This window comes from Chiloscyllium punctatum, chromosome 45, assembly GCF_047496795.1.
Source record: "Chiloscyllium punctatum isolate Juve2018m chromosome 45, sChiPun1.3, whole genome shotgun sequence".
Taxonomy (NCBI): Eukaryota; Metazoa; Chordata; class Chondrichthyes; order Orectolobiformes; family Hemiscylliidae; genus Chiloscyllium; species Chiloscyllium punctatum.
Window position 1 is genome coordinate 12,361,181 of NC_092783.1, and position 26,751 is coordinate 12,387,931.

General features: G+C 43.2%; 1 protein-coding gene across 1 annotated transcript in view; it reads right to left on the bottom strand.

Annotated features, from left to right (window-relative positions):
• Window positions 1-26,751, bottom strand: part of LOC140467161 (differentially expressed in FDCP 6 homolog) — a 156,050-nt gene that overhangs the window by 59,466 nt on the left and 69,833 nt on the right. The window contains exon 3 of the mRNA XM_072563290.1: window positions 26,075-26,260. Coding sequence (XP_072419391.1) covers window positions 26,075-26,260 — 186 coding nt within the window. The remainder of the gene's footprint in view (window positions 1-26,074; window positions 26,261-26,751) is intronic.

The following is a 26,751-nucleotide window of genomic DNA, read 5'->3' on the forward strand; positions in this document are numbered from 1 at the left end:
CGCCCTTACTTCACTACTGACGACAAAAGCCAGACAGAATTTTAAACACTTTGAAACCATTCTCTCCAACCAATGTGGATAGAAAAGGCATTCTGAATGGTTAGGTCTCTAAAAGCAGGATTTGATTTGCCTTTCAACTGTTTGAAATATATTGTTATGAAACTTGTAGGAATTGCAAAGAAGCACATGTTAAAATTGCAAATTTCTTTCATTGATTCTTACAACTTCATATCAGCATCTTTGAACTAAAGGGAAGCAAGCTCTTTTGCAAAATAAACCCTTTACTAACCATAGATTAAATAATTAAGAGCAAGCTTATTGCATCAACTGAAAAGCACTCATTTAAATGGCACTGTTGCCCTTTTGACAGCAAAAGGTGAAATGTTGTGGCATTAACTTCTGACATGGCTTTTGAGCAGCTTGCTGTACCATGAGTAAAACTGCTGCCCTCAGTGAATCTAAACATATTTACACGAGAAACTCATGCATTTGGAAGATGCTACTAGGGTAGGACTTAGCACATTACCAGGACAATTCAAATCACATTGATGAGGAAATAACTGTTTCACAGCCTGGTTTTGAAGCCGGTGAGTTCTTTTTTTAAAAAAAAAGAGTTGCATCATATACAAGATCCAGACTAGACAAATCACTTTGACACCTTTCAAATTTCTACTTAAATTCACTTATCTAATAGTTGGTTAATTGTTTTGTTCCATTCCAACTCTTCCCCTTTAGTTGATCAGTTAGGGGTTGCCATGTACCTGCCTAAAAAAGAATCTCCAACTCCAATACAGAAGGACAAATCTCATCAAAATTATTAATCAGCAGAAAAGCTGGGAAATAATCTTGCTGTTTAGTGACATGAGCTGAATATTAATATGAATCTTTTTTAAAAGGCTAAGAACAAAATGGAAAGCTGAAGAATTTTCAGTTACAGATATAATAAACTTGTAGATTCTAATCAAATCATTAATCATCGATCTACAGATATTTTGCTAAATCCCTGTAAACCAGTTTGAAGTTGCAGGGAATTGTAAAAAAGAGGGGCTTGGTTTTGATTTTTTTTCATTCATTCAGTTATAGTTCTTTTAAAGCAGCATGGGCTGAGAAGTGGCAGATGGAGTTTAATTCAGATAGATGTGAAGTGCTACATTTTGGAAAGCAAATCTTAGCAGGATTTATACACTTAATGGTAAGGTCCTAGGGAGTGTTGCTGAACAAAGAGACCTTGGAATCCAGGTTCGTAGCTCCTTGAAAGTGGAATCGCAGGTAGATAGTTTAGTGAAGAAGCCATTTGGTATGCTTTCCTTTATTGGTCAGAGTATGGAGTACAGGAGTTGGGAGGTCATGTAGCGGCTGTACAGGACATTGGTTAGGTCACTTTTGGAATACTGCGTGCAATTCTGGTCTCCTTCCTATCGGAAAGATGTGAAACTTGAAAGGGTTCAGAAAAGATTTACAAGGATGTTGCCAGGGTTGGAGGATCTGAGCTATTGGGAGATGCTGAACAGGCTGGGGCTGTTTTCCCTGGAGTGTCGGAGGTTGAGGGGTGACTTATAGAGGTTTACAAAATCATGAGGGGCATGGATAGAGTAAGTAGACAAAGTCTTTTCACTGGGGTCAGGGAGTCCAGAACTAGAGGGCATAGGTTTAGGGTGAGAGGGGAAAGATATAAAAGAGACCTAAGGGGCAACTTTTTCACGCAGAGGATGGTATGTGTATGGAATGAGCTGCCAGAGGAAGTGGTGGAGGCTGGTATATTTGCAACATTTAAAAGGCATTTGGATGGGTATATGAATAGGAAAGGTTTGGAGGGAATTGGGCCGGGTGCTGGCAGGTGGGACTAGATTGGGTTGGGATATCTGGTCAGCATGGATGGGTTGGACTGAAAGGTCTGTTTCCATGCTGTACATCTCTATGACTCTATGACTGTAGTTATAATCTCTACTGCATCATTATTTTTGCTATTCACTTTTTTATTGCAATCACTATAGCAGAGTGAAGTTTGGTATCTGAAAACTCAGTGTATAACTTATTTTTTTCATTTATTAGCCTACACTTTTTCAGATTGTTCCACAGACTGGACTGTCTGCTTGAAATGAACTAAAATAAATCCCACCTACAATTGAAATACAATCAACTCTTATGATCTCTTATATTTTTTAGCCCTTCTGCCTTTTCAGCAGTTATGGGGGATGCCAATCAGCTACAACATTACCCAACCTTGCAGGCTGGGATCAGCAATGCTTGGTCGAAGATAAAGGTCTCAGTTCTTGAGCTAGGAGGAATCGACTCCACACTGGGTCAGTTGAACCCATAGCTGTAATGTTTCAAATGATAGTTTCCAGGTATAACAGGAAACTTAGCAGATTTTAAACAAGGTTGATTAAAGGAGTGATTGGGTAATTTGTCAGTAAAGTTATCCATTCTAACTAGGCCCTACTATATAAATAAGCCATTGGAAAATGGTTTTTAGTTAACGGGTTAGAGTCAGAGTCAGAAATTTTGCAACAGCGTTTAGAAAGTAGTCTCTCCTATGTAGTACAGTCATGTGTAATTCTTTCAAATGAACTTTGCACAGTAAAACTACAGGGGTAAAATTGTTCACAGTCCTACAAAGGATTCAGTGAATTACATTGTTGTACATACATTATAAATAGGCAGTCTGGCAGTACACTGGGATACTGGATTAATATCCAGTCATCTGGATGTAAGTTTGCTCATTGAGCTATAAGATTAATTTTCAAACGTTTCGTCACCATGCTAGGTAACATTATCAGTGAGCCTCGGTGAATCGCTGGTCACCGGTGCTTTATCGGAGGTTCGCTGATGATGTTACTGAGTAAGGTGATGAAACATCTGAAAACGAACCTTCCAGCTCAGAACCTCAACTTGAGCTACAAATCTTCTCAAGAATGCAGTCAACCCTCCAACTCAAATACTCCCAAATGCATGTTTTGTGCGCAAAGACTGATGATGCTATATTAGGAGCTTTATTTCTTCATCACAAGAGCAAGCAGACATGTTTTCAGATTTGTACACAAGCTACTTATTGGGTTCCATGTCACTTTTTACTCTTATAATCAAACTTCATGTGAACAATAGCAAGGCCTGGACAGCATAATAAAGAACTCTTTCGCAGTGCGGTTGGCAATCAGAACGCATCAGGGGCCTTCTTTGAAAGCAGATTGTAAACAACCCCAGCTATTCAAAATGCAGGCTTCAGCCAAGAAAATGCTTTATTTAGATTTATTCATTCTTTTCATTGGATGGGGGGGGGGGGGGGGGGGGGGAGGGAGCAGTGACAAGGCCTGCATTTGTTGCTCACCCCTAACTGTCCTTGACCTGAGTGGTTTGCTCAGTCATTTCAGAGGACAGTTAAGAGTTGGCCAAATTGCTGTAGGCCAGACTAGATAAGGATGGGTAGGTTCCTTCTTAAAGATTTTTTTAAAAACAATAATCAAAGACCATTCTTATGGTCACCATCACTGAGACTACCTCACAATTCCAGATTGATAGAATTTAAATTCTATCAGCAGCCATGGTGGGGATTTGAACTCTTACCCCAGTGCATTAACCTCACCCTGTAGATCATTGGCCCTTTGTCAACACCACTATGCCATTATCTTCCCCACAAGATAAATGCAACAACAAAGAATAGGCCTCCATATACACTTCTATACCTTTCTCAATACAGAAACTAAAGGTATTATTCACTTTATTTACATGGCTGTGAAATATTGCTTCACTTCTTACCTTACACAATGTGCAGTTTCAATTCTAGTTCAGCTATCCCTGTTGCCTCTTTCTAACAATAAAAACTTCAGCCATTGGGCAATTTACTACAACGCTGGCTGATAACTGAAACGGCCTCCAAATAAAATCCTGTACGTGAAGGTCTCGGACCTTCGTGCTCTACATCAATCAGCCTCCAGCCCCAATGATTTACTAATTTCTTCAAAGACGTCACTCAAAGGCACTCCTCCAAGTCTATCCCATGATCTATGTCTAGAGTGCCATGGAACTAACACTGTTACAATCCTGAAGAAAAGCAGCAGAAACCTCCATAACTCAGAACTACATTAGTTCAATCATCCACTCACTATTCTTGAATTCAGGCTGCCTTTTACAAGGACACATGATGACTTCATTGAATGTGATAATTATGGCCAATTCACATAATTTAAACTTCCATTAATATAAAAGCAAAATACTGTGATGCTTAAAATGCTGGAGAAGCTCAGATAGTCTGGACAGATCTGTGGAAATAAAAAAAAGTCATTGGACTCAAAATGTTAACTGCTTCTCTCCAAATGCTGTCAGACCTGATGAGTTTCTTCAGCATTTTCTGCTTTGAACATTTCTTTTTATAAATTCCACAATCTTTAGCCTCAACAATTAGCTTTTTAACCTGGAACTAAACAAATAGATTTTTATTCAAGTGGACCTATTTAAATGCAGTTCAAGCAATATAAAAAGACAAATTAAAATAACCAGCAGAATCAATGAAAACACAATTTTATCATCACAGATTCTCAGTTAGTCTCCCAAAAGAAGTACTGTATTAAAAAAAAATCCCTTGCCCCCAACCTCCTGTCTGCCCTATCCCTGGTATTCCATTTTGTTTGCTGCCTGCGTCCTCAGGGTAAGTCTAGCTCACCTAGCACCCCTGTACACACTGACCTACATTGGTTCCTGGTCAGCCAGTGCTTCAGCTTTGAAATTCTGATCTTCAATTTCATATCTATGATCTCACCCTTGAAGACTCTGTACTACCAGACCCACAAACCTTCGAGATATCCACAGTGGTAATTCTGACCTCATGGCCTTCTGTGATTTTAAGTGCCCTGTCATCGGTGGCCACTGCTTCAGCTGCCTCAGCCTCCACATCTGCAATTTCCTCCTGAAACTAAAAACTGAAAGAACCGTGGATGCCAGAAATCAGAAACAAAGACAGAAATTGATGGAAAAGCTCAGCAGGTTTGGCAGAAATCAGAGTTAGCATTTCAGGTCAAATTAGGTTCGGAGGAAGAGTCATTCAACCTGAAACGTGAACTCTGATTTCTCTCCAAAGATACTGCCAGACCTGCTGAGCTTTTCTCGCAATTTTTTGTTTTTGTGTTCTCCCTAAACATCTCTGCTTTTCTATCCCTTTTTCCTTCTTTAAGAATGTACTCAAAACCTCTCTCTTTAGTCATGTTTTTGATCATCAGTCTTTCATTCAGGCCTATCTTCCTTCCACAGCACTTTCCAAATCCATGACACCTACTGACTAGAAGGACAAGGACAGATGATGCATGGAACATCTGCAAATTCCCCAACAAGTCACCCATCATCCTGATTTGGAAATATATCTGTTTATTTACTGTAATTGAGTCAACACCCTGGATTCCCCTTCCTAACAGCACTGTGGTCTACTTACATCACAAGGACTGCAGAGGCTTCATAGAATTTCCATATAGTGTGCAAACAGGCCATTTAGCCCAACAAGTCCACACTGACCTTCCAAAAGAGTAACCTATTCCCCTCCCCTATTACTCTACATTCCCTCCGACCTAACCTACACAACCCTGAACACTATGGCCAATTTACCTGACCTGCACATCTTTGGATTGTGGAAAGAAACCAGAGCAAACCCACGCAGACGTGGGGAGAATGTACAAACTCCACACAGACAGACAGTCACCTGAGATTGGAATCGGACCCAGGTCCCTAGTGCGGAGAGGCAGCAGTGCTAACCACTGACCTACCATGCCACCCAGTTCAAGGAGGCAGCTGTCCAGCACCTTGTCAAAGTGCAATTGGGGTAGCACAGTAGCTCAGTGGTTAGCATTGCTGCCTCACAGCTCCAGGGACCCAGGTTCAATTCCAGCCGCGGGCGACTGTCTGTGTGGCGTTTGCGCATTCTCCCCACGTTTGCGTGCGTTTCCTCCCACAATCAAAAGATGTGCCAGTTAGGTGAATTGGCCATGCTAAATTGCCCATCGTGTTCAGGGATGTGTCAGTTAGCTGCATTAGTCATGGGAAATGTAAGGTTGTAGGGTAGGAGAATGGGTGTGGGTGGGATACTCCTCGGAGGGTCGGTGTGGACCCATTGAGCCTAATGGCCTGTTTCCACACTGTAGGGATTCTATAGTAATTAAAGAAGGGCAACGAATTCTGACCCCGCCAGCAACACTCAAACATTTACTTTTTGTTTAAATTGCCATAGATGACGCTATGCTATGTCAAGTTTTGCCTTATAAAGTTCTTATGCAGTCTGGAAATTTTTTATTACGTTAGAAGGTGCTATTTAAATGCATGTTACTGTTGTTGCACTGGTAATGAAACCGTGTTTTTGTCCACGGTTAAGGTTTACATTATGTCAGTGACTGAAGAAATGCATCAGAACCTAAATTTGTCTTTCTGACTTCCTCCTTAAATCTGGTTGCAACAACTGAGGGAGAAAGTGGTGGTGGTGCTTGTTCAAGGGTTTAAAGCCAACAATTATCAAAATAGACAGCTTTAGCCTCAACTATTTAAAAGTCGCCCCAGGGTTGTGTTCACTCATCAATGAGGTTACAGACCTGAGAGTAACTACATCACATCGGTCAATAGAAACAAGGTTTCGAACTGGCTGAGTTCGCAATATGATTGACGGTGTCTTCACAATTTGACTTGATAGGTATTTCAATCTAAGGAGTTCCAGCAATTGATCCAAGGTCATTTCAAACTAGTTGAATTGTTTAAATCAGAAGAGAATCAATTTTTACCTTCAAGAAACCCAATATTAAAACCAGAGATAGCATCTGTATAAGGCAGGTGCCTGAACTACTAGGAGGGGTAAATATGAGGGGTGGGTCACTCTTCGGGGGGGGGGTCGGTGTGAACTTGTTGGGCCGAAGGGCCTGTTTCCATACTGTAGTGAATCTAATCTAAAAACAGATGGGCACAGGCTGCACAGAGAAGAGCAAGTGCGCTGCCTTCACTTTAATCACAATGTTGAAAGCTTCATATCCCCATCACCTCCCCTCTGGATTTCAAAACCACCCCCTTTGACCATGATACCAGCATACTCCTACTTCCATCCCAACTATTCTGCCACAAACAAACACAGAAGTTGCTGGAAAACATCAGCAGGTCTGGCAGCATCTGTGAACGAGAAATTGGAGTTAACGTTCTGGGTGTGGTGATCCTTCCTTCAAACTGACATTTAGCTGCCAACTATTTTGTCCCTCTCTGTTTCCTGCTTAATGTCCTGAGCGTGGCCGATGGACAGGAACAGAAAAATAGCCCAGACTCTCTGTTGTGAAATGTATCAGTCTGACAGATATAAAAGAGGACCTGCAGTATCTCTATGAATAGAAGCATTTGCTAAACCTTTTTTTTAAAACCTGGTCTCCCTTATCAACAAGGGAAATGCCAGAAAGCATAGCCTGGTATAAGACTTGATGTGGAGGAACTGGTATTGGACTAGGGTGGACCGAGTTAAAATCACACAACACCAGGTTATAGTCCAGCTAGTGCTTCCAAAAAAAAACCTTTTGGACTATAGCCTGGGTGTTGTGTGAAGTTTAACTGGGTACAAGACTGTAACCCTTCAGCACGATGATGGGAGATCACAATCTTATGTGCCAAGTTGCCAAAGAACATTGTAGAGCTATCAGGCTTTCATTACACACAGAACACATACATATACAGAGGCCACATTGCTCCTATTCAGTCCTGATGCTCACACGTGATAAATTATAGGTAATATATCACATGTGAACATATAGCACAAAACAGCCAAGCTAAGCTAGCCTTACTGTTTAACTAGATACAAACAGCTTTTTGCATGATTACATCAACAAATTCCAAAAAATATAAAGAGAAGGTTATCTGTGGGCACTACAGCTGAAAACAAGCAGCATGCTTTGTACAACACTTCAACAAAAGTAAGTTCCTATCCTTTGCCTTCAGGGAACAGTAGTTAAAAACTAAATGAATCAAATTCTCACTGATGCATACACAATCCAACATGCTCAGTGTCTTCGTCCACATTGGCAGCTGTAATCCTTTCCAATTTGCTGTCAACAAGTCAATATATTAATCTTTATTTCATATTTTGTCCCACATTCTTCAAATTCGTTCAATGATGTGGCAAAAGTGACAACTGAAAGATAATACGTTCAAAAGTATGTCCAAGACTACACAAAACAAGCCATTGAGTGTAAAGCACACTGGAATGTCCTTTGAGGGTTAAAGATGCAAAATAAACATCGAAAGAATGAACTTTTATTTAATATAACCAGAAAACAAAGCACACAGTTCCAGGTGGAGTGTTTAGCAAATCTTGCCTTGTATGGTCCAAATAAAGGTGAGACACTGCACAAAAAGCTTTAAGAAATTTGTGACTTAGTCTCTTCCAAAAGGAAACTCACCTGAACCAAAAGTAGATTTCCTTCCCTTTTATCAGTCCAAGTGTCTTTAACTTAGAAATTTACATGTGAAAAATGCACTATAATAGTATACTAACATACAAACAAGATTCAGTACATATTGTGCATTTCATTCTAAAACTTGAGAATGAATTTCTGGAATGTAATAGACTACCCACAACAAAACCTTTCACCAAGTGTTTAGAGCGATTGAGAGATGGTCCAGAATGTGAAGGAGGCAACAGTTAGTTTGAAATTTGGCGAAGGAAGGGAAGGATGGATGGGTTTGATGGCATCATACAGGACACAATGGAAATGGATGAGGATGCTCCACTTCCATGGAGTGTGGCAGGTTGCAAGGTGAGGACAAGGGGTTCTCTGTCATGGTTGTAGGAGAGATTGTAACAGACATGGTCTGGAGCTGTGTCAACTACTGAGAAGGGTAACCCTTGATTGAAGAAAAGAAAGTCACATCAGAAATGCTGAACTGGAATATAATAGCAATTTACTGTCATTTGCATTTGTGAAAATACAGTAAGGTGTTACTGCAATTCGGTGCCATTTTAATCACAGAAATTATAAAAAGAAATAATTGGGACAAAGTAATGGACAAAGGTCATCTTTTGTTCCCTCCACAACTGCTGGGTTTCTGGAGTGGCTACAGGATGCTGCCATGAAAACAAGAGTTTCCAGACCAACCCACACAGTGCCACTGCATCACCACCACAGCAAAGAGGGACAGACTGGGCCCAGCCAGGTGCCAATGCTGAAGCTGTCGCCTGAAGCTGCCACACTGCTGTCATAGCCATGAGGAACAAACCAGAACCACCATGCCACACCGCTATAGCCACTGCCAGGAGGAAAGGACTAGACCCAGTGACAATGAAGCCTGCGATAAAGCCACAGCCACTATGGCCAAAAGGTGCGGATACCCAGAGCCACCACATTGGCCCTCGCAACTGCCTTCCTCTATCACAGCTGCAGAAAAGAAGAAAAGGTGAACTTTGATACAAAAGAGAAACGAAGAAACAAAACAAAAATAATGACCAAAGAATGCGGCCTGCCAGGTGAGTGGGGTATACGGGCACAGAGCCCAAACACTTCCAACCCTGCCACTGTCATCATCTTGTATCATTCAAACTAGAGCAGTGGAGATGGAGAAACTGGGAAAATGCAATGGAGTCAGTGTAGGAAGCAGGGTGTGAGCAACTATAGTCAAGGTAGCGGTGGGAGAGAGTGGGTACATAGTGCATATTGCTGACAGACTATCCCCAGAGGCAGAGAAGGTGAGGAAAGGGAGTGTCGGTGATGGACTCTAATGTAGAAATTGGAAGCAAAGTTGATTAAATTTCCCACTTCAGGGAGAGAACCGCAATGATATAGCGATCGATGTACTAGACAAAAACAAGATAGAGGGGATCCAGGCAGGGACTGGAATGAGGCAGACATACCTAGGACCAATGGGAGCACCTTCTGGGACATCTTTTATTTGTAGGGAATGAGGAGAATTAAAGGACAAGAGTTTCAAAGTGACAACAAACTTGGCAGATGTGGACATGGGTCGGTCTTCTGTTTGAAGAAGGTAGAGAGAGTCCTCAGACTGTCAGAGAGAGGGGTGGGGAGTACAGAGATTGGATAGCTGTGATGAAGAACAAATGTATAGGCTCAGATTTGGGAACTGTTCAGTTAGGTGGATAGAAACGGGATAGGGAGAAAAAGAAATAGATTTGTGACAGGAAGAACTCAGTCCTGTAGGATGGAAACAGGCTTGGATACTAAATCTCACAAGGGACATTTTGTATACTTAGTGAGGGCGATTGAAAGTAGTGAGATTCTGGAAGGAGGATCTGCAGAGATTAGGTCATTAACAATCCTGGAAAGGGTGACTTGATGTACACTCATGGGGTCAGAGACCAGGGTGAAATAGTCTGAGTTTTGTAGCTCTGTGAAGCTATGTTTCTGAAGGTGCACATCATTCTTGTAGATCTCCTCTGGATTGATTTCAATACCCATCACATCAGAGAACCAAAACCAGACAGGCACAGTATTCAGAGTGTAGTTTATCCTGGGTCTTGGACAATGATGAAATGATATCCTTTGCATTAAATAGGCCTATTGAATGAGCCTAATCGCCTTTATATCTTGGCTTCTTGGAACTTGTCATGAACCTTTTAAGGAATTGTTAACTTTCACAATTCTGCTCCAAGTGTTAAATATATTTACTGTTGCCTCTGCCCTTAAGCTTAAAATGGAACTTATTTGGATTGAATACAATTTTCTAGGAGGTTAGTTTATTCCCCAGTGCACCTCAATCTGTTTGTAGAACATGGTTTTCCTCTACAATCCTAACGCTCGCAATAATATGTAATGTCAATGTATTTGCAAACCTCACCATCGGCACCTATTTTCAGGTCATTTATGAAAACAACAAAAAGAAAAGAAAAGCAATAATCCATAACAGTGATCGCTGTGACAGGTACTAGTTGCTGGACTGCACAAATCCACAGCCTTTAAGAAGAATTTACTGACAGAATGAAGCCAACTCTTACCTTGCAACTTCTTCAGAACAATCCGAGCAGATTAGCAACCTTCTTTTCCAACTAAGGTGGATTCTCCCACAAACAACTATGTTTATTTCAGCAAATTCCAGATTGGTTAACAGTATGATTCCCAAAATTTGAAAAAAACTGTGGAATACAAATTACTATCCAAAGAAAGAGATGTAGATGCTAAGACTGCTGTCAGTGCCATGACAACCTGCTACTTCTGTGGATGCCACTGTACATTGGGCAAGAGAGTTGAAACTGGACTAATTCATGTTGCAGTATTGCTAATTGTATCAGTGAATGCAAAATGAGGATAAACTTATCTGAAAATGTACCACATCCTTAAACCCATTAGGTTCAATGGACTTAATTCTCCCACTGCAACTCCCAGGTCATTTCCTCTGCTCTGAAGCTCTTCAACCATGTTGTGAAACAAACTCGGTACCACAGCCACATTTGCTTCCTCAGTGCATGCCTCCGTAACCAACTCATCCCACACGGACTCCAGACCACCTTTAAACCAGCAGAGTTCGGACCCGAACAGGACAAACAGTACAGACTACAGATTCAAAAACACCAGCAACAGTTCTCCTTCAAGATCCTCCGCTCCATGCTTGCAGCAATGCGCCGTCACCTAACCTCTCTCCAGTCAGCCCTGCCTCAGCTGAGGGCCACACTCTCTCAGAATTGCAAAGGACCCGCTCTGTACTACATCCTCAGGAGAATTCATACTCTCAACAAACAGTATTTCAATTCCATCTCAAACATCAAAAACTGGAAGTACAAAAAACTTTTATCCACCCACCTCCATAACCAGCGCTCCTCAAACATTCCAGAAGATTCCCCTGGCCTCGGAAACGCCATTAGCCATGCAGCTGACGCAGCTACCACCCCCACACTGATTGATGATGTCACTTCAGCCCACATCATGGCCACTCCCACAGCCACTTCCAGCCCTCACATCATCGCTGATGCCACATGCTCAGTGACCTCCACCACCCCTACTGCCATGATCACCACCACTTCCACCCCCACCAGTGCCACTCACCTGCATTCTGCTGACACGCCCCCCACAGACCCCCCTGTCACTATACCCACACCCCAGAACCCCGAGGGCAACATTACCCCTGCTCATGCCTCCACCCCCATTCCCCCCACCATCACACCCACTCCAGGTACTGGCTCCGACCCCACTCCCAGCTCCACACCCGCACCAGATCCCAGCTCCCGGCCCTGCCGAGTTTTCACCATCCCTCCAGACCTCCCACTCACTGAGGACGAACAATCAGTCCTCAGCAAAGGACTCACCTTCATCCCCCTCCGTCCACGCATCAATGAATTTAATACATGACGTGACATCGAACAATTCTTCCGTCGCCTCCGCCTCCGAGCTTACTTTCACAATCAGGACTCCCACCCACCTTCGGAGGACCCCTTCGCCCACCTCCAACACACTGCATCCACCTGGACACCCCGCGCTGGCCTATTACCTGCCCTCGACCTCTTCATTTCCAACTGCCGCCAGGACATTAACCGCCTCAACTTGTCGATCCCCCTCCCCCACTCCAACCTCTCACCCTCACAACGCGCAGCCCTCCAATCCCTCTGCTCCAATCCCAACCTCACCATCAAGCCAGCGGATAAAGGGGGCGCAGTGGTAGTCTGGCGCACTGACCTCTACACCGCTGAAGCCAAACGCCAACTCGAGGACACCTCTTCCTACTGCTCCCTCGACCATGACCCCACCCCCCCCATCACCAAACCATCATCCCCCAGACCATACAGAAACTCATCACCTCAGGAGATCTCCCACCCACAGCTTCCAACCTCATAGTCCGGGAACCTCGCACTGCCCGGTTCTACCTCCTTCCCAAGATCCACAAGCCTGACCACCCTGGCCGACCCATTGTCTCAGCATACTCCTGCCCCACTGAACCCATCTCTACCTACCTCGACACTGTCCTACCCCCCTAGTCCAGGAACTCCCCACATACGTTCGAGACACCACCCACGCCCTCCACCTCCTCCAAGACTTCCGTTTCCCCGGCCCCCAACGCCTCATCTTCACCATGGATATCCAATCCCTCTACACCTCCATCTGCCATGAACAGGGCCTCCAAGCCCTCCGTTTTTTCCTCTCCAGACATCCCCAACAGTACCCTTCCACTGACACTCTCATTCGTTTGGCCGAACTGGTCCTCACCCTTAACAATTTCTCCTACGAATCCTCCCACTTCCTCCAGGCCAAAGGGGTAGCCATGGGCACACGTATGGGCCCCAGCTATGCCTGTCTCTTTGTTGGCTATGTAGAACGGTTGATCTTCCATAATTACACTGGCACCACTTCCCACCTCTTCCTCCGCTACATTGATGACTGCATTGGCGCCACCTCGTGCTCCCGCGAGGAGGTTGAGCAATTCATCAACTTCACCAACACATTCCACCCTGACCTGAAATTTACCTGGACCATCTGACACCTCGCTCCCCTTCCTGGACCTCTCTATCTCCATTAGTGATGACCGACTTGACACTGACATTTTTTACAAACCCACCGACTCCCATAGCTACCTGGATTACACCTCTTCCCACCCTATCTCTTGCAAAAATGCCATCCCGTATTCCCAATTTCTCCGCCTCCGCCGTATCTGCTCCCAGGAGGACCAGTTCCACACAGAACACACCAGATGGCTTCCTTCTTTAGAGACCGCAATTTCCCTTCCCACGTGGTTAAAGATGCCCTCCAACGCATCTCGTCGACATCCCGCACCTCCGCCCTCAGACCCCACCCCTCCAACCGTAACAAGGACAGACCGCCCCTGGTGCTCACCTTCCACCCTACAAACCTTTGCATAAACCAAATCATCTGCCGACATTTCCGCCACCTCCAAAAAGACCCCACCACCAGGGATATATTTCCCTCCCCACCCCTTTCCGCCTTCCGCAAAGACCGTTCCCTCCGTGACCACCTGGTCAGGTCCACACCCCCCTACGACCCACCCTCCCATTCTGGCACTTTCCCCTGCCACCGCAGGAACTGTAAAATCTGTGCCCACACCTCCTCCCTCACCTCTATCCAAGGCCCTAAAAAAGCCTTCCACATCCAAAGTTTCACCTGCAGATCCACTAATATCATTTATTGTATCCGTTGCTCCCGATGTGGTCTCCTCTACATTGGGGAGACTGGGCGCCTCCTAGCAGAGCGCTTTAGGGAACATCTCTGGGACACCCGCACCAATCAACCAAACTGCCCCGTGGCCCAACATTTCAACTCCCCCTCCCACTCTGCCGAGGACATGGAGGTCCTGGGCCTCCTTCACCGCCGCTCCCTCAACACCAGACGCCTGGAGGAAGAATGCCTCATCTTCCGCCTCGGAACACTTCAACCCCAGGGCATCAATGTGGACTTCAACAGCTTCCTCATTTCCCCTTCCCCCACCTCAGCCTAGTTTCAAACTTCCAGCTCAGCAGTGTCTCCTTGACTTGTCCGACCTGCCTATCTTCTTTTCCACCTATCCACTCCACCCTCTCCTCCTAGACCTATCACCTTCATCCCCTCCCCCACTCACCCATTGTACTCTATGCTACTCTCTCCCCACCCCCACCCTCCTCTAGCTTATCTCTCCACGCTTCAGGCTCACTGCCTTTATTCCTGATGAAGGGCTTTTGCCCGAAACGTCGATTTCGCTGCTCGTTGGATGCTGCCTGAACTGCTGTGCTCTTCCAGCACCACTAATCCAGTATTTGGTTTTCAGCATCTGCAGTCATTGTTTTTACCTTAATTATCCCATTGCCCAATGAAAGCAGGCCAGGCAAAGATATTGTGAGAAGTTCCACATACATTCATGATTACAACTTGACTTTCTTCCTGCCCTCATCCTGTGCTGCAATGGCTCAGTGATTCTATTCTTGTCTTCAACATTAACGGCGCTGTGGTTTCTGCATCACATTGTCTCTAACCACAACTAAAGGCAATGCACTTAACCTGGTATTTGTTGCAGAGCTGTACGGTTTAAAGCACCATTTTTCAGATTATGCTGTTGAGCCATCTGGTTGGTTGCTGGGAAGCAATATTAATTGACATATAAGTACAGCCCAAGTGACATCAATAGCATTCACAAGAACCCAGCTGAGTGTGTGCTATGTTGAAAACAGAAAACTGCAGATGCTGGAAAGTGGAAATACAAACAAACAATGCTGGAAATATTCAGGAGGACTCAGATCTGAGGAGAGAGAAACTGAGTAATGTCGGTCAGGTGGCTGAGCTTCAAGAAATCTCATCAAACCTCAGGTCACATTTAGCTGTAATGGTTAGATTAGACAATGGTCTTTAGTTAATGTACAAGGGGAAGAACAATGCAGTAAGATGGCAGGAATCAGCCATATCAGCTGTACAAAGCATTGTCGAAGGGTCTGTGGAAAGATAAATCTTTGTAACAAAAGATGCACAGAAACAAAACCTAGGAATAATAAAATCAGGATCCTGCGGTATAGCTCAAACTAGCATCAGGTGGATTAACATTCCCTCTAACCTGTGCAGCAATCAGGAATGTGCTATGTAGGGAACAATGAGACCGTGCACAAGTGACTTTCCCTTTTGGGATCCCTCAACCCTTGGCAAAAGATTGAGGTCAATTGGCTCCCAAACGATGTAAGGTTGACACTGTTAGAAAATATGAAGAGATCTGTCAATCTTTAACAGGACTGGCCAATCAAAATCACTTTTGGCCTTCTGTTCACTCATCAACCCAGTTTCATGGGAAAGAACATTTAAGAAAAAGGCAGACAGGATTCCTGGTGCATTCCAACAACATCAGTCTTGCTGAATTGATATCCAAGGCCCTAAAGGAGCCTTCCACATCCATCAAAGTTTCACCTGCACATCTACCAATATCATTTATTGTATCCGTTGCTCCCGATGTGGTCTCCTCTACATTCGGGAGACTGGGCGCCTCCTAGCAGAGCGCTTTAGGGAACATCTCCGAGACACCCGCACCAATCAACCAAACCGCCCCGTGGCCCAACATTTCAACTCCCCCTCCCACTCTGCCGAGGACATGGAGGTCCTGGGCGTCCTTCACCGCCGCTCCCTCACCACCAGACGCCTGGAGGAAGAATGCCTCATCTTCCGCCTCGGAACACTTCAACCCCAGGGCGGGTTTATAATGTGGCAATCCTTGGGATCACATTTGATCTGACGAAAACGATACACAAATTCTCTAGTTCAAAGTGCAGTAAAGTCCTGCCATTCATGTACCCACCTTTTGTGAATTTTCTTTTCCATGCAATATTTACTGCATTACTTTTCACCCACTACAAATCTAATGTTCACTTATCATGGTTTTAAAGAAAAAAATTGCTTTGTGGAGTAGCAGTGCAGATGGGGGTGCATCACATAAGTTTGCTATTTATGGAAATTATTGATTGCAACATTCGCCGGGAATGTATCCCTTGGGAATGGTTGGACTTTGTTGTAGTTAAGATGTGTTGAAGCGGTCTATTAGGAGTTGACCTACAGTATCACTGAATGAAGGGATGCTGGTTAAAACATACAGCTACTTGGTTCCTCATGTTAGCTGCACAGCACCAGGAACAGGATGACAGTTTGTTAGTTTGCTGCCCTGATGAGCAGCGAGGTGTGGTGCTGATGGTGTAAATAAACTATCAGTAACACATGGGTATTATGGAAGCACAGAGCCAAAACATATTTTGCAGAACAAGATCTCAACATGGAAGAGAAACCTTTTCTCTTCTTTCTGTCTCTCTCTCCGTACATCTTCTACCAATACTTCCAGCCATCCAATCCAGTTGCTGCCTGTCCATAGCACTGATCGGAATCACGATGAAATCTATGTGACTGTGAACAAACATTCCCCCACCTCCTTTCTTCTCACCCTCTCCATCTCAGCTGGTAGCTTTGACAATTATTCCATCCTCGCTCAGTGTGTCTGCTTTAAAAATCCATCTTCCAAGGGTCTCTTAGTTTTGGTCTGACTGATCTTTATCGATCCAAAAGCCGTTGCTGCTCTCTCCAGCCGATTGGTGGGCTCGCGACATGAGTGAGAATGGGGGGGGGATCGATTAGCTCAGTTGATTTGCAACACAGTGATGCCTACACTGCAGGTTCAATTCCTGCACTCACTCAGGCTACCACGAAGATCTCTCCTTCTCAAACACACCCCTAGCCACAGTAACCCTCAGATTAAATGCACCAACAAACAGCTCTCTAGTTAGTCATATGGTCCTCTAAGACAATGACAACTTTACCTTACCTTAACTTAGAGGCAGCACAGTGGCACAGTGGTTAGCACCTTTGCCTCACAGCACCAGGGATCAATATTCGACTCCACCCTTGGGTGATTGTCTATGTGGAGTTTGCACATTCTCTCCATGTCTCGGTGAGTTTCCTCTCAGTGCAAAGATGTGTTGGTTAATTGGTTTGGCTACCTGACATTCCCCATAGTGTCCAGGGATATGCAGGCAAGGTGGATTTCCCATTGGAAATACAGGCTTACAGGAATAAGGTGGACAGGTGAGTCTGGGTGGGATGCTCTTCAGAAGGTCAGTACAGACTCAACAGGCCAAATGGCCTGCTTCCACACTGTAGGGATTCTATGAGTTCAAACTTAGCATAGATTCCTGTCACTAATGCTGTAAGCAATCTCCTCGGCTGCTGTCAGTCATTACATTCCTTTGGTTTTCATTCCATCAAAGGTCTGGCACCGTTTTCCTGTACCTCTGGTTTGATGGACTGCATGTTTGCTTTAAGCACTGGTTTGTATCTTTTGCCAAAGTATATTGAGGCTGCTGCCAGTGTTGCAAATACATATTCCTACAGCCAGGGCATAAAGTAATCACAACTTTCTGACAGGATTGTTTCAGTTTACCTTAAATTTCAAGCACTTCTCATGGATTTCTCAAAACAAGATTTTAACCTGCAGACATGTGCTATCAGGAGTAATTAAACGTGTATATATAGTTTGAAGCACACTCAGTAATGCTACTGGTTTTGTCAGACATTGCCCAAATAATGAATGTGTATTAAAATCTTAATTTCATTTGTTAAGTCAAATTTCACAATTTTGGAAGAAGTAGTGAGAGTTGGATGAATAAAGTAGAGGAGGAGCTGATGCTCGTTTCCTTTTCCTAGTTTTTTCACCCTCTAGGAACTGATCTTTCCTCTATTATTATTGGGGAGGGGGGGATGGAGGAGCGAGAGAAACTAGCTGCTCGGTGGAGGTCTGTTGAGTAGTTAAGGTCTGCTCTATTCCTAAGGTTTAAAATAGAGTATGAATCGTGGCAGGCTTAATAAAATACAGAAAGATAGGAGAATAAATAATAATTTAACGAAACTTTCAAGAAGGTTGTTAAAGGGTGGCAGGACAGCTGATGCATCATGGCTGTAACTTGTGGGATTCCTAGATCCCAGTGTGATCCAGGACAAACATGTCTACAATAAGTGCTTGCAACTTTGAGGAGCTTTGACTCAGAGTTATTAAGCTGGAGATTGAGCTGCAGATACTGCAAAATGTTGGGAAGAGGGAAAGCTGCCTGGAAATTTTGTACAACACCCATAAGGATAAGATTTTCTGATTTGATCCGTGGTCAGGCACAGGGGAACGTGGCTGCAGTTGAAGCAGGTAGGGGGCAGGAATGCAGGAGTCACAGGCTTTGGCAACCGTCCAACAGGTTTGAGACTCTTTCAGCTTCTTTGGATGAGCGTTGGGGCTGCAGGGTAGATGAGCATAACTGATCTTAACACCAAGGTACAGGAACCCATTCAAGCACAAAGGGAACACGGTGGCAGTGAGGTGTATTGACACGGTCTTGTGCAGTGAAGAGGGTGAGAATCCAGAAAGTTGTGTCATGTGCCTGGTGCTAGAATTGAGAAAGGGACTTACAATGGGATGAGGAGGATCCAGTCGTTGTGGCCTTTAAGTGAACAATGATATGAAAGGGACAAGAAAAGAGGTCCTACATTGTTAATCTAAGTATCTAGACACTCAGTTGAGAAGCAGATCTCAAAAGTGATCGTTTCCAGATTATTATCTAGGCCATGTGTAAGCTTGCAGACGGTAAATAAAATGAGAAATGAATTTATGGCTTAAAGACTGTTACAGTAGAAAATGGGTACACCAGGGAATGTTGAGATTGGTGGCACCTGAACCATGCTGTGATCAATGAGCCATATACAGAGGAACCTCAATTATCCAAATACCAATTATCTGAAAATCGGATTATCTGAAGGAGATCTCCAGGTCCCGATGGAAACATTACAGCAAAGACGTGTTTTTAGCAGTGATTGCGTCTTTTGTTTACAGTGATTAAACAGGCTCCATCTCTTAACGACTGATCTCCCGCCCTCTCTCTCCCCACACTTTCTCTGGAGTTCTACAGAGGGGTGTATCTTAAACTCCACTTTCCCAGATAATCTATCCGACATTGTCCTGTACAGGACAAAGGTGAAACCTGAGGCAACTGCAGCTGTCTTGTTGGTGTCCAGTCCAGCTGCCCCGGAGAGGGGGCGGGAGTGTACAGGGTTGGGATTGGGGGCATGGGCGGAGCAGGGGCAGGAGGGCAGTATTGCACGGAGTTTGAGGCCGGAGGGGGTGGTGGTGCAGCACAGGGTTGTGGGGCGGGTGTGTGGTGTTGGGCCTGGGAAGCGGTGTTGTATGGAGTTGGGGGCAGTGTCACACGCTGTGTGCTGCTGCAGTCTCCTGAACGGGGAGCCAACTTTAAAAACTCCAAGCCCCAGAAGACAGGCATTTCATCGATTAACCGAATAATCGATTATCCGAATGAAATAGTGCCCACCCATCAAGTTCGGATAATCGAGGTTTCCCTATAACTGGGAAAGTAGAGAGGATTTTAAACTATGTGGTAGGGATAGAAGATCAAGTTAGGAAGAGGTGTATATCAAACAGTAGAGACAAGGTGAAAGAAAAAGATATTGAAATGGTGAACAGATGACAGGAAAGAATAATAAGTACAAATCTAAGAATAAGTAATCTGATAAGGATAGAGATTGTAAAAATAATAAAAGGATAAACTTAATTCTGTTTCTGCAAGTGCTTTCATTCAAAACTAAATAGAAGGACGGATTGCACCTAAATTGGAAGGGGACTAATATACTGGCAGGGAAATTTGCTAGAACTGCTTTGGAGGATTTAAACTAGTAAGGTGGGGGGGGGGGGGGGGGGGGGGAAACGACCCAGGGAGATAGTGAGGAAAGAGATCAATTTGAGACGGGTACAGCTGAGAACAGAAGAAGTGAGTCAAAACAGTCAGGGCAGGCAGGGACAAGGTAGGACTAATAAATTAAAGTGCATTTATTTCAATGCAAGGGGCCTAACAGGGAAGGCAGATGAACTCAGGGCATGGTTAGGAACATGGCTCAGGGATGGGCAGGACTGGCAGCTTAATGTTAGAGGATACAAATGCTACAGTAAGGATAGAAAGGGAGGCAAAAGGGGAGGGGGAGTGGCATTTTTGATAAGGGATAGCATTACAGCTGTGCTAAGGGAGGATATTCCTGGAAATACATCCAGGGGTGTTTTTTTTGGGTGGAACTGAGAAATAAGAAAGGGATGACCACCTTATTGGGATTGTACTATTGACCCCCTAATAGTCAGAGGGAAATTGAGAAACAAACTTGTAAGGAGATCTCAGTTAGCTATAAGAATAATAAGGTAGTTATGGTAGGGGATTTTAAATTTCCAAACATCAATTGGGACTGCCATAGTGTTGAAGGTTTAGATGGAAAGGAATTTCTTAAGTGTGTACAAGACAATTTTCTGATTCAGTATGTGGATGTACCTGCCAGAGAAGGTGCAAATCTACACTTGGAAAATAAGGCAGGGCAGGTGACTGAGGTGTCAGTGGGGGAGCACTTTGGGGTCAGCGACCAGAATTCTATTAGTTTTAAAATAGTGATGGAAAAGGATGGACCAGATCTAAAAGTTGAAGTTCTAAATTGGAGAAAGGCCAATTTTGACAGTATTAGGAAAGAGCTTTTAAAAGCTGATTGGAGGCAGATTTGCACAGGTAAAGAGACGGCTGGAAAATGGGAAGCCTTCAGAAATGAGATACTGAGATTCCAGAGAAAGTATATTCCCGTCAGGGTGAAAGGGAAGGCTGGTAACTATAGGGAATACTGGATGACTAAAGAAATTGAGGGTTTGGTTAAGAAAAAGAAGGAAGCATATGTCAGGTATAGACAGGATAGATGGAGTGAATCCTTAGAAAAGAGTATAAAGGAAGTAGGAGTATACTTAAGAGGGAAATCAGGAGGGCAAAACGGGGACATGAGATAGCTTTGGCAAATAGAATTAAGGAGAATCCAAAGGGGTTTTACAAATACATTAAGAACAAAAGGGTAACTAGGGAGAGAATAGGGCCCCTCAAAGATCAGCAAGGCGGCTTTTGTGTGGAGCCACAGAAAATGGGAGAGATACTAAATGAATATTTTGCATCAGTATTTACTGTGGAAAAGGATATGGAAGATATAGACTGTAGGGAAATAGATCTTGCAAAATGTCCAGGTTACAGAGGAGGAAGTGCTGGATGTCTTGAAACGGTTAAAGGTGGATAAATTCCCAGGACCTGATCAGGTGTACCCAAGAACGCTGTGGGAAGCTAGAGAAGTGATTGCTGGGCCTCTTGCTGAGGTATGTGTATCATCAATAGTCACAAGTGAGGTGCCGGAAGACTGGAGGTCGGCAAACGTGGTAGGGTGGTAAGGACAAGCCAGGGAACTATAGACCAGTGAGCCTGACCACGGTGGTGGGCAAGTTGTTGGAGGGAATCCTGAGGGACAGGATGTACATGTATTTGGAAAGGCAAGGACCGATTCGGGATAGTCAACATGGCTTTGTGCGTGGGAAATCATGTCTCACAAACTTGATTGAGTTTTTTGAAGAAGTAACAAAGAAGATTGATGAGGGCAGAGCAGTAGATGTGATCTATATGGACTTCAGTAAGGCGTTCAACAAGGTTCCCCATGGGACACTGCTTAGCGAGGTTAGATCTCATGGAATACAGGGAGCACTAGCCATTTGGATACAGAACTGGCTTAAAGGTAGAAGACAGAGGGTGGTGGTGGAGGGTTGTTTTTCAGACTGGAGGCCTGTGACCAGTGGAGTGCCACAAGGATCAGTGCTGGGACCTCCACTTTTTGTCATTTACATAAATGATTTGGATGCGAGCATAAGAGGTACAGTTAGTAAGTTTGCAGATGACAACAAAATTGAAGGTGTACTGGACAGCAAAGAGGGTTACCTCAGCTTATAACAGGATCTTGACCAGATGGGCCAATGGGCTGAGAAGTGGCAGATAGAGTTTAATTCAGATAAATGCGAGGTGCTGCATTTTGGGAAAGCAAATCTTAGTAGGACTTATACACTTAATGGTAAGGTCCTAGGGAGTGTTGCTGAACAAAGAGACCGTGGAGTGCAGGTTCATAGCTCCTTGAAAGTGGAGTCGCAGGTAGATAGGATAGTGAAGGCGGCGTTTGGTATGTTTTCCTTTATTGGTCAGAGTATTGAGTACAGGAGTTGGGAGGTCATGTTGCGGCTATACAGGACATTGGTTAGGCCACTGTTGGAATATTGCATGCAATTCTGGTCTCCTTCCTATCGGAAAGATGTTGTGAAACTTGAAAGGGTTCAGAAAAGATTTACAAGGATGTTGTCAGGGTTGGAGGATCTGAGCTATTGGGAGAGGCCAAACAGGCTGGGACTGTTTTCCCTGGAGCGTCTGAGGCTGAGGGGTGACCCTATAGAAGTTTACAAAATGATGAAGGGCATGAATAGGATAAATAGGCAAAGTCTTTTCCCTGGGGTCGGGAATTCCAGAACTAGAGGGCATAGGTTTAGGGCGAGAGGGGAAAGATACAAGAGAGGCCTAAGGGGCAACTTTTTCACACAGAGGATGGTACGTGTATGGAATGAGCTGCCAGAGGAAGTGGTGGAGGCTGGTACAATTGCAACATTTAAGAGGCATTTGGATGGGTATATGAATAGGAAGGGCTTGGAGGGATATGGGCCGGGAGCTGGCAGGTGGGACTAGATTGGGTTGGGATATCTGGTCGGCATGGATGGGTCGGACCGAAGGGTCTGTTTCCATGCTGTACATCTCTATGACTCTATGACTGTAGATGAATTAAGTGCAAAAATTGAAATAAATACGAACAATCTGATAGCCAGAGAGACATGATAGTGGAATGACAGATCCTTGATATTCAGGAAGGACAGAAACAAAGGAGAGAGTGATGACCCAAGTTCAGGATATTAGGATGTACAAGCAGTTTGGGTGGAGATAAGAAGTGATAAAGTCAAGGAATCCACTTGTGGAAGAGATGTACAGACCCCTTGACAGTAAACACATGGTAGAATAGAGTATGAAGGAAGAAATAATAGCAGCAAGGCGGAAAAGTGCAGTGATAATCATGGGGGATTTTCATCTACATATAGACCAGAAAAGACAAATGGTCAAAGATAGCAAGAGTTCATCAAATCCTTTTGGAGACCTTTATAGAACAACATACCGTGGAGCCAGAGTGAAGTTTATTCAGGGCCTGGTATTATGCAACAAGATAGGATTGCTAAGGAATAGATAGCATAGTATAATTGAATTTTTAAATTCAGCTTGAAAGAACTAACAGTGGGCCCAAAGCCAGTATTTTAAACTGAAATAAGGGTAACACGAGAGTATGAAAGCAAAGCTAGCTAAAGTGAACTGGTAAATTAGTTTATTGGGTATCAATAGAAATAGTGGCAGCCATTCTGAGGAACATCTCAGAGTAGACCAAATAAATACATTTTAATAAAAAGAAAAATTTCACAGGAGAACTCACCTTCTGAAATTAAATAAAATTGCTAAAGAAAGTATCAAATTTCAAGTGTATAATCGCACAAAGATGAGTGGCAGGCCTGAAGATTGTTTACTGTTTTTATGTTCTGATCAATGAAAGGTTAATAAAGTAGGAAAATAAGAGTATAAGTGAAAGCTAGTTAGAAATATAAAAGAGTTTGCGAAAGTTTCTACAGATTTTCATTAAAGAATTAACAAAGTGAGCTTTGATCCAATCAAAAATAATCTGAGGATTTAATATACAGTAAGGAAATAGTAGAAAAACTGAACAGATATTTTGCATTGGTCTTCACTGTAGGGAGTACAAGGAACATTCCAGAAAAATCAGGAAATGGAAGGAAGAAAGGAAAATTATAATCACCAGGGAAATGGTTCTGGGCAAATGTTGGAGCTGTAGGCTGACAAGCGCCCAGGTCTCGATGGTCTTCGTCCTAGGGTACTAAAAGACATGGCTAATGAGTTCGTCACTGCATCTGTTTCAATTTTCCAAAACTTCCTAGGTCTAAGGGAGATTCAACGAGGTTGAAAAATAGCAAATGTAACATTATTCAAAAGGGAAGGAAACAAAGTAGAAATCTACTAGCCAGTTAGATAAACATCTAATATAGGGAAGATGTTAGAAACTATTATTAAAGATGTTACACAAGACACTTGGAAACATTCAAGGAAATCAGGACACGCAAACATGATTTTGTGGAAGGAAAACATTGTTTAATCAATTTATTAGATTACTCAAGGGAGCAACCCCATGTGCTGTGGATAAAGGGAAAACAGAAGAAATACTTCATTTGGATTTCCAAAAGGCATTGAATATGGTACCACTTCAAAAGGTTATTGTGGAAAAGGAGTTCATGGTGTGGGGGTAACATACTGGCATGGACAGAAAACTGGCTGGTCAACAGGAAACTATAGACATGAATGGGTCATTTTCCACAGACAAGATAGAAGGAGTGGTATGCCACAGAGTTCAGTGTTGGAGCCAACCCCTTTCATAATTTATATAAATGATTTGGATGATGGGGCCAAAGGTATAGCTGCTAAATTTGTTGATGACATGTCAAAAAGTTAGTTGTAAAGAGGATATATGGAGGCTTCAATGGGCTATAGAATCGTATGTGAGTGGGAAAAGATCTGGCAAGTGCAGTATGTGGGAAAATATGAAGTTGTCCATTTTGGCAGGAAGAATTCACTGTTTAAAAGTAAGGGGTTGTCCATTTAAGATAGAGATGAACATAATATTTTTCCTCACTCTTGGAACTCTTTGTTGGAGAAGATGGTTGAAGCAAAGCTTCTGAATATTTTTGAGGAGGAATTAGATAGATTCTTAATAAATAAAGGGGTGAATGTGATTGCAGGTGGACAGCAATATGGAGTAATCAAGTCAGCCATGATCTTATTGAATGGCTTACTCCTAAATTGAATGGTTCATATATACTTTTGTGATATCTCAGTCAGCTACAGCAAGAGCTCCTTTAAAAAAAAACACTTGGAGAAAAATCACAACGTATTAAAGTTATCATTCTGAAGTATGCCTTATACTCAATTCATATCCATTCAAAACTTAATACAGCACTCCTCCCAATCAGGAATGATAGTTAATGGTCCTGTTGGACATTCTGAATGTGTGTGAACCAGAAATGGGCTTGTTATTAAAATGGAGGTTGAGATACGCTCCAACTAAATCATTGGAGTTTTTCCACTAAATTCCAGTGTAAACACGATTTATTTTGAAGCTACAGTGGAAAGTTGAGGATTTTACTTTTTTATTCAAATGGCAAGTGACCTAACATAAGAAATGGGGTGAATGTGATTGCAGTTGGACAGGAATGTGTAGTAATCAGGAGCCATGATCTTATTGAATGGCCTACTCCTAAATTTGAGTCTAATGCTAAAAATGACAATCAGTTCAATTTGCACAGTATCCAACACATCCGTCTCAATAGGTTAGTTTTTCAGACTAATTAGAAGCAGCAAAAACACAATGTAAAATCACGCTCCATTAGACAAATATTCTACCATATGTGCCCAGCACCAGAAGGGAGTAAGATTCATCATTCACTCAGCCTCAACATTGACAAGCTGCATTCCACACTCTGGTTACCAAATACACTCTCAAATGATGTATACAGTAAATGACAATAGACAAAACAACATATATCCATTTTCCCAAAAATCAAAAAGACAATAGCCTGATCCACTCATTCAATCCAAGAAAGTTTGCTTGAAACCCATTCAACTGTAAACAATTGAGAAAATTCTCACCTCATCAGGAACCATCACAAGTGGATATTTGTCCTCTGAAAGGAAGTTGAAGAGACACCATAATCTGAATGCATCACGGTCAGAAATAATGCAGTTTCCATTTTTATCATGTTTGTAGTTCTTCTTAGCAGTTAAAGTCCAGCAGAGTTCATCAAAAGTTTCTTTGACAAAAGCACCTTCTTCGACCTAAGACAGACAGACAGACAGAGTTGGTGTTCTATTTGAGTCATTATAACCAGGCACATATTTTGAACCAAATCTTCCTGTCACATAATAATGACAACAGAAAAGTCATTACCTTTGCTTTTTCTGTAAACTACAAAGTAAAATCCATCATTTTTGAAAATCTTTGGTTAAGCCTGCCAGAATTGAGTCATCAGAATTAGATTACATTTTATGCATTCAGCAATACAGACAATAATTCTGTGATCTACAGTCCATATATGGGAGTGAGCATGCTCAATGAAGACTAACTTGCCACACCCACCACCAAGAAAGCTTGGCAGATTGAAGCCCAATCTCCTTGTTAAGATCTGACAAATGAGATCCTCAGCTAATCGTGACCTTCAATAGTACAGCCCCTCTATGGTCAACTTACCCAATTATTTGTCCTTTTGTCCACATCCAGACAGTGGAAAAATATGCCCTCAAAGATTTTTTTCTGGATTCTTTTTCTA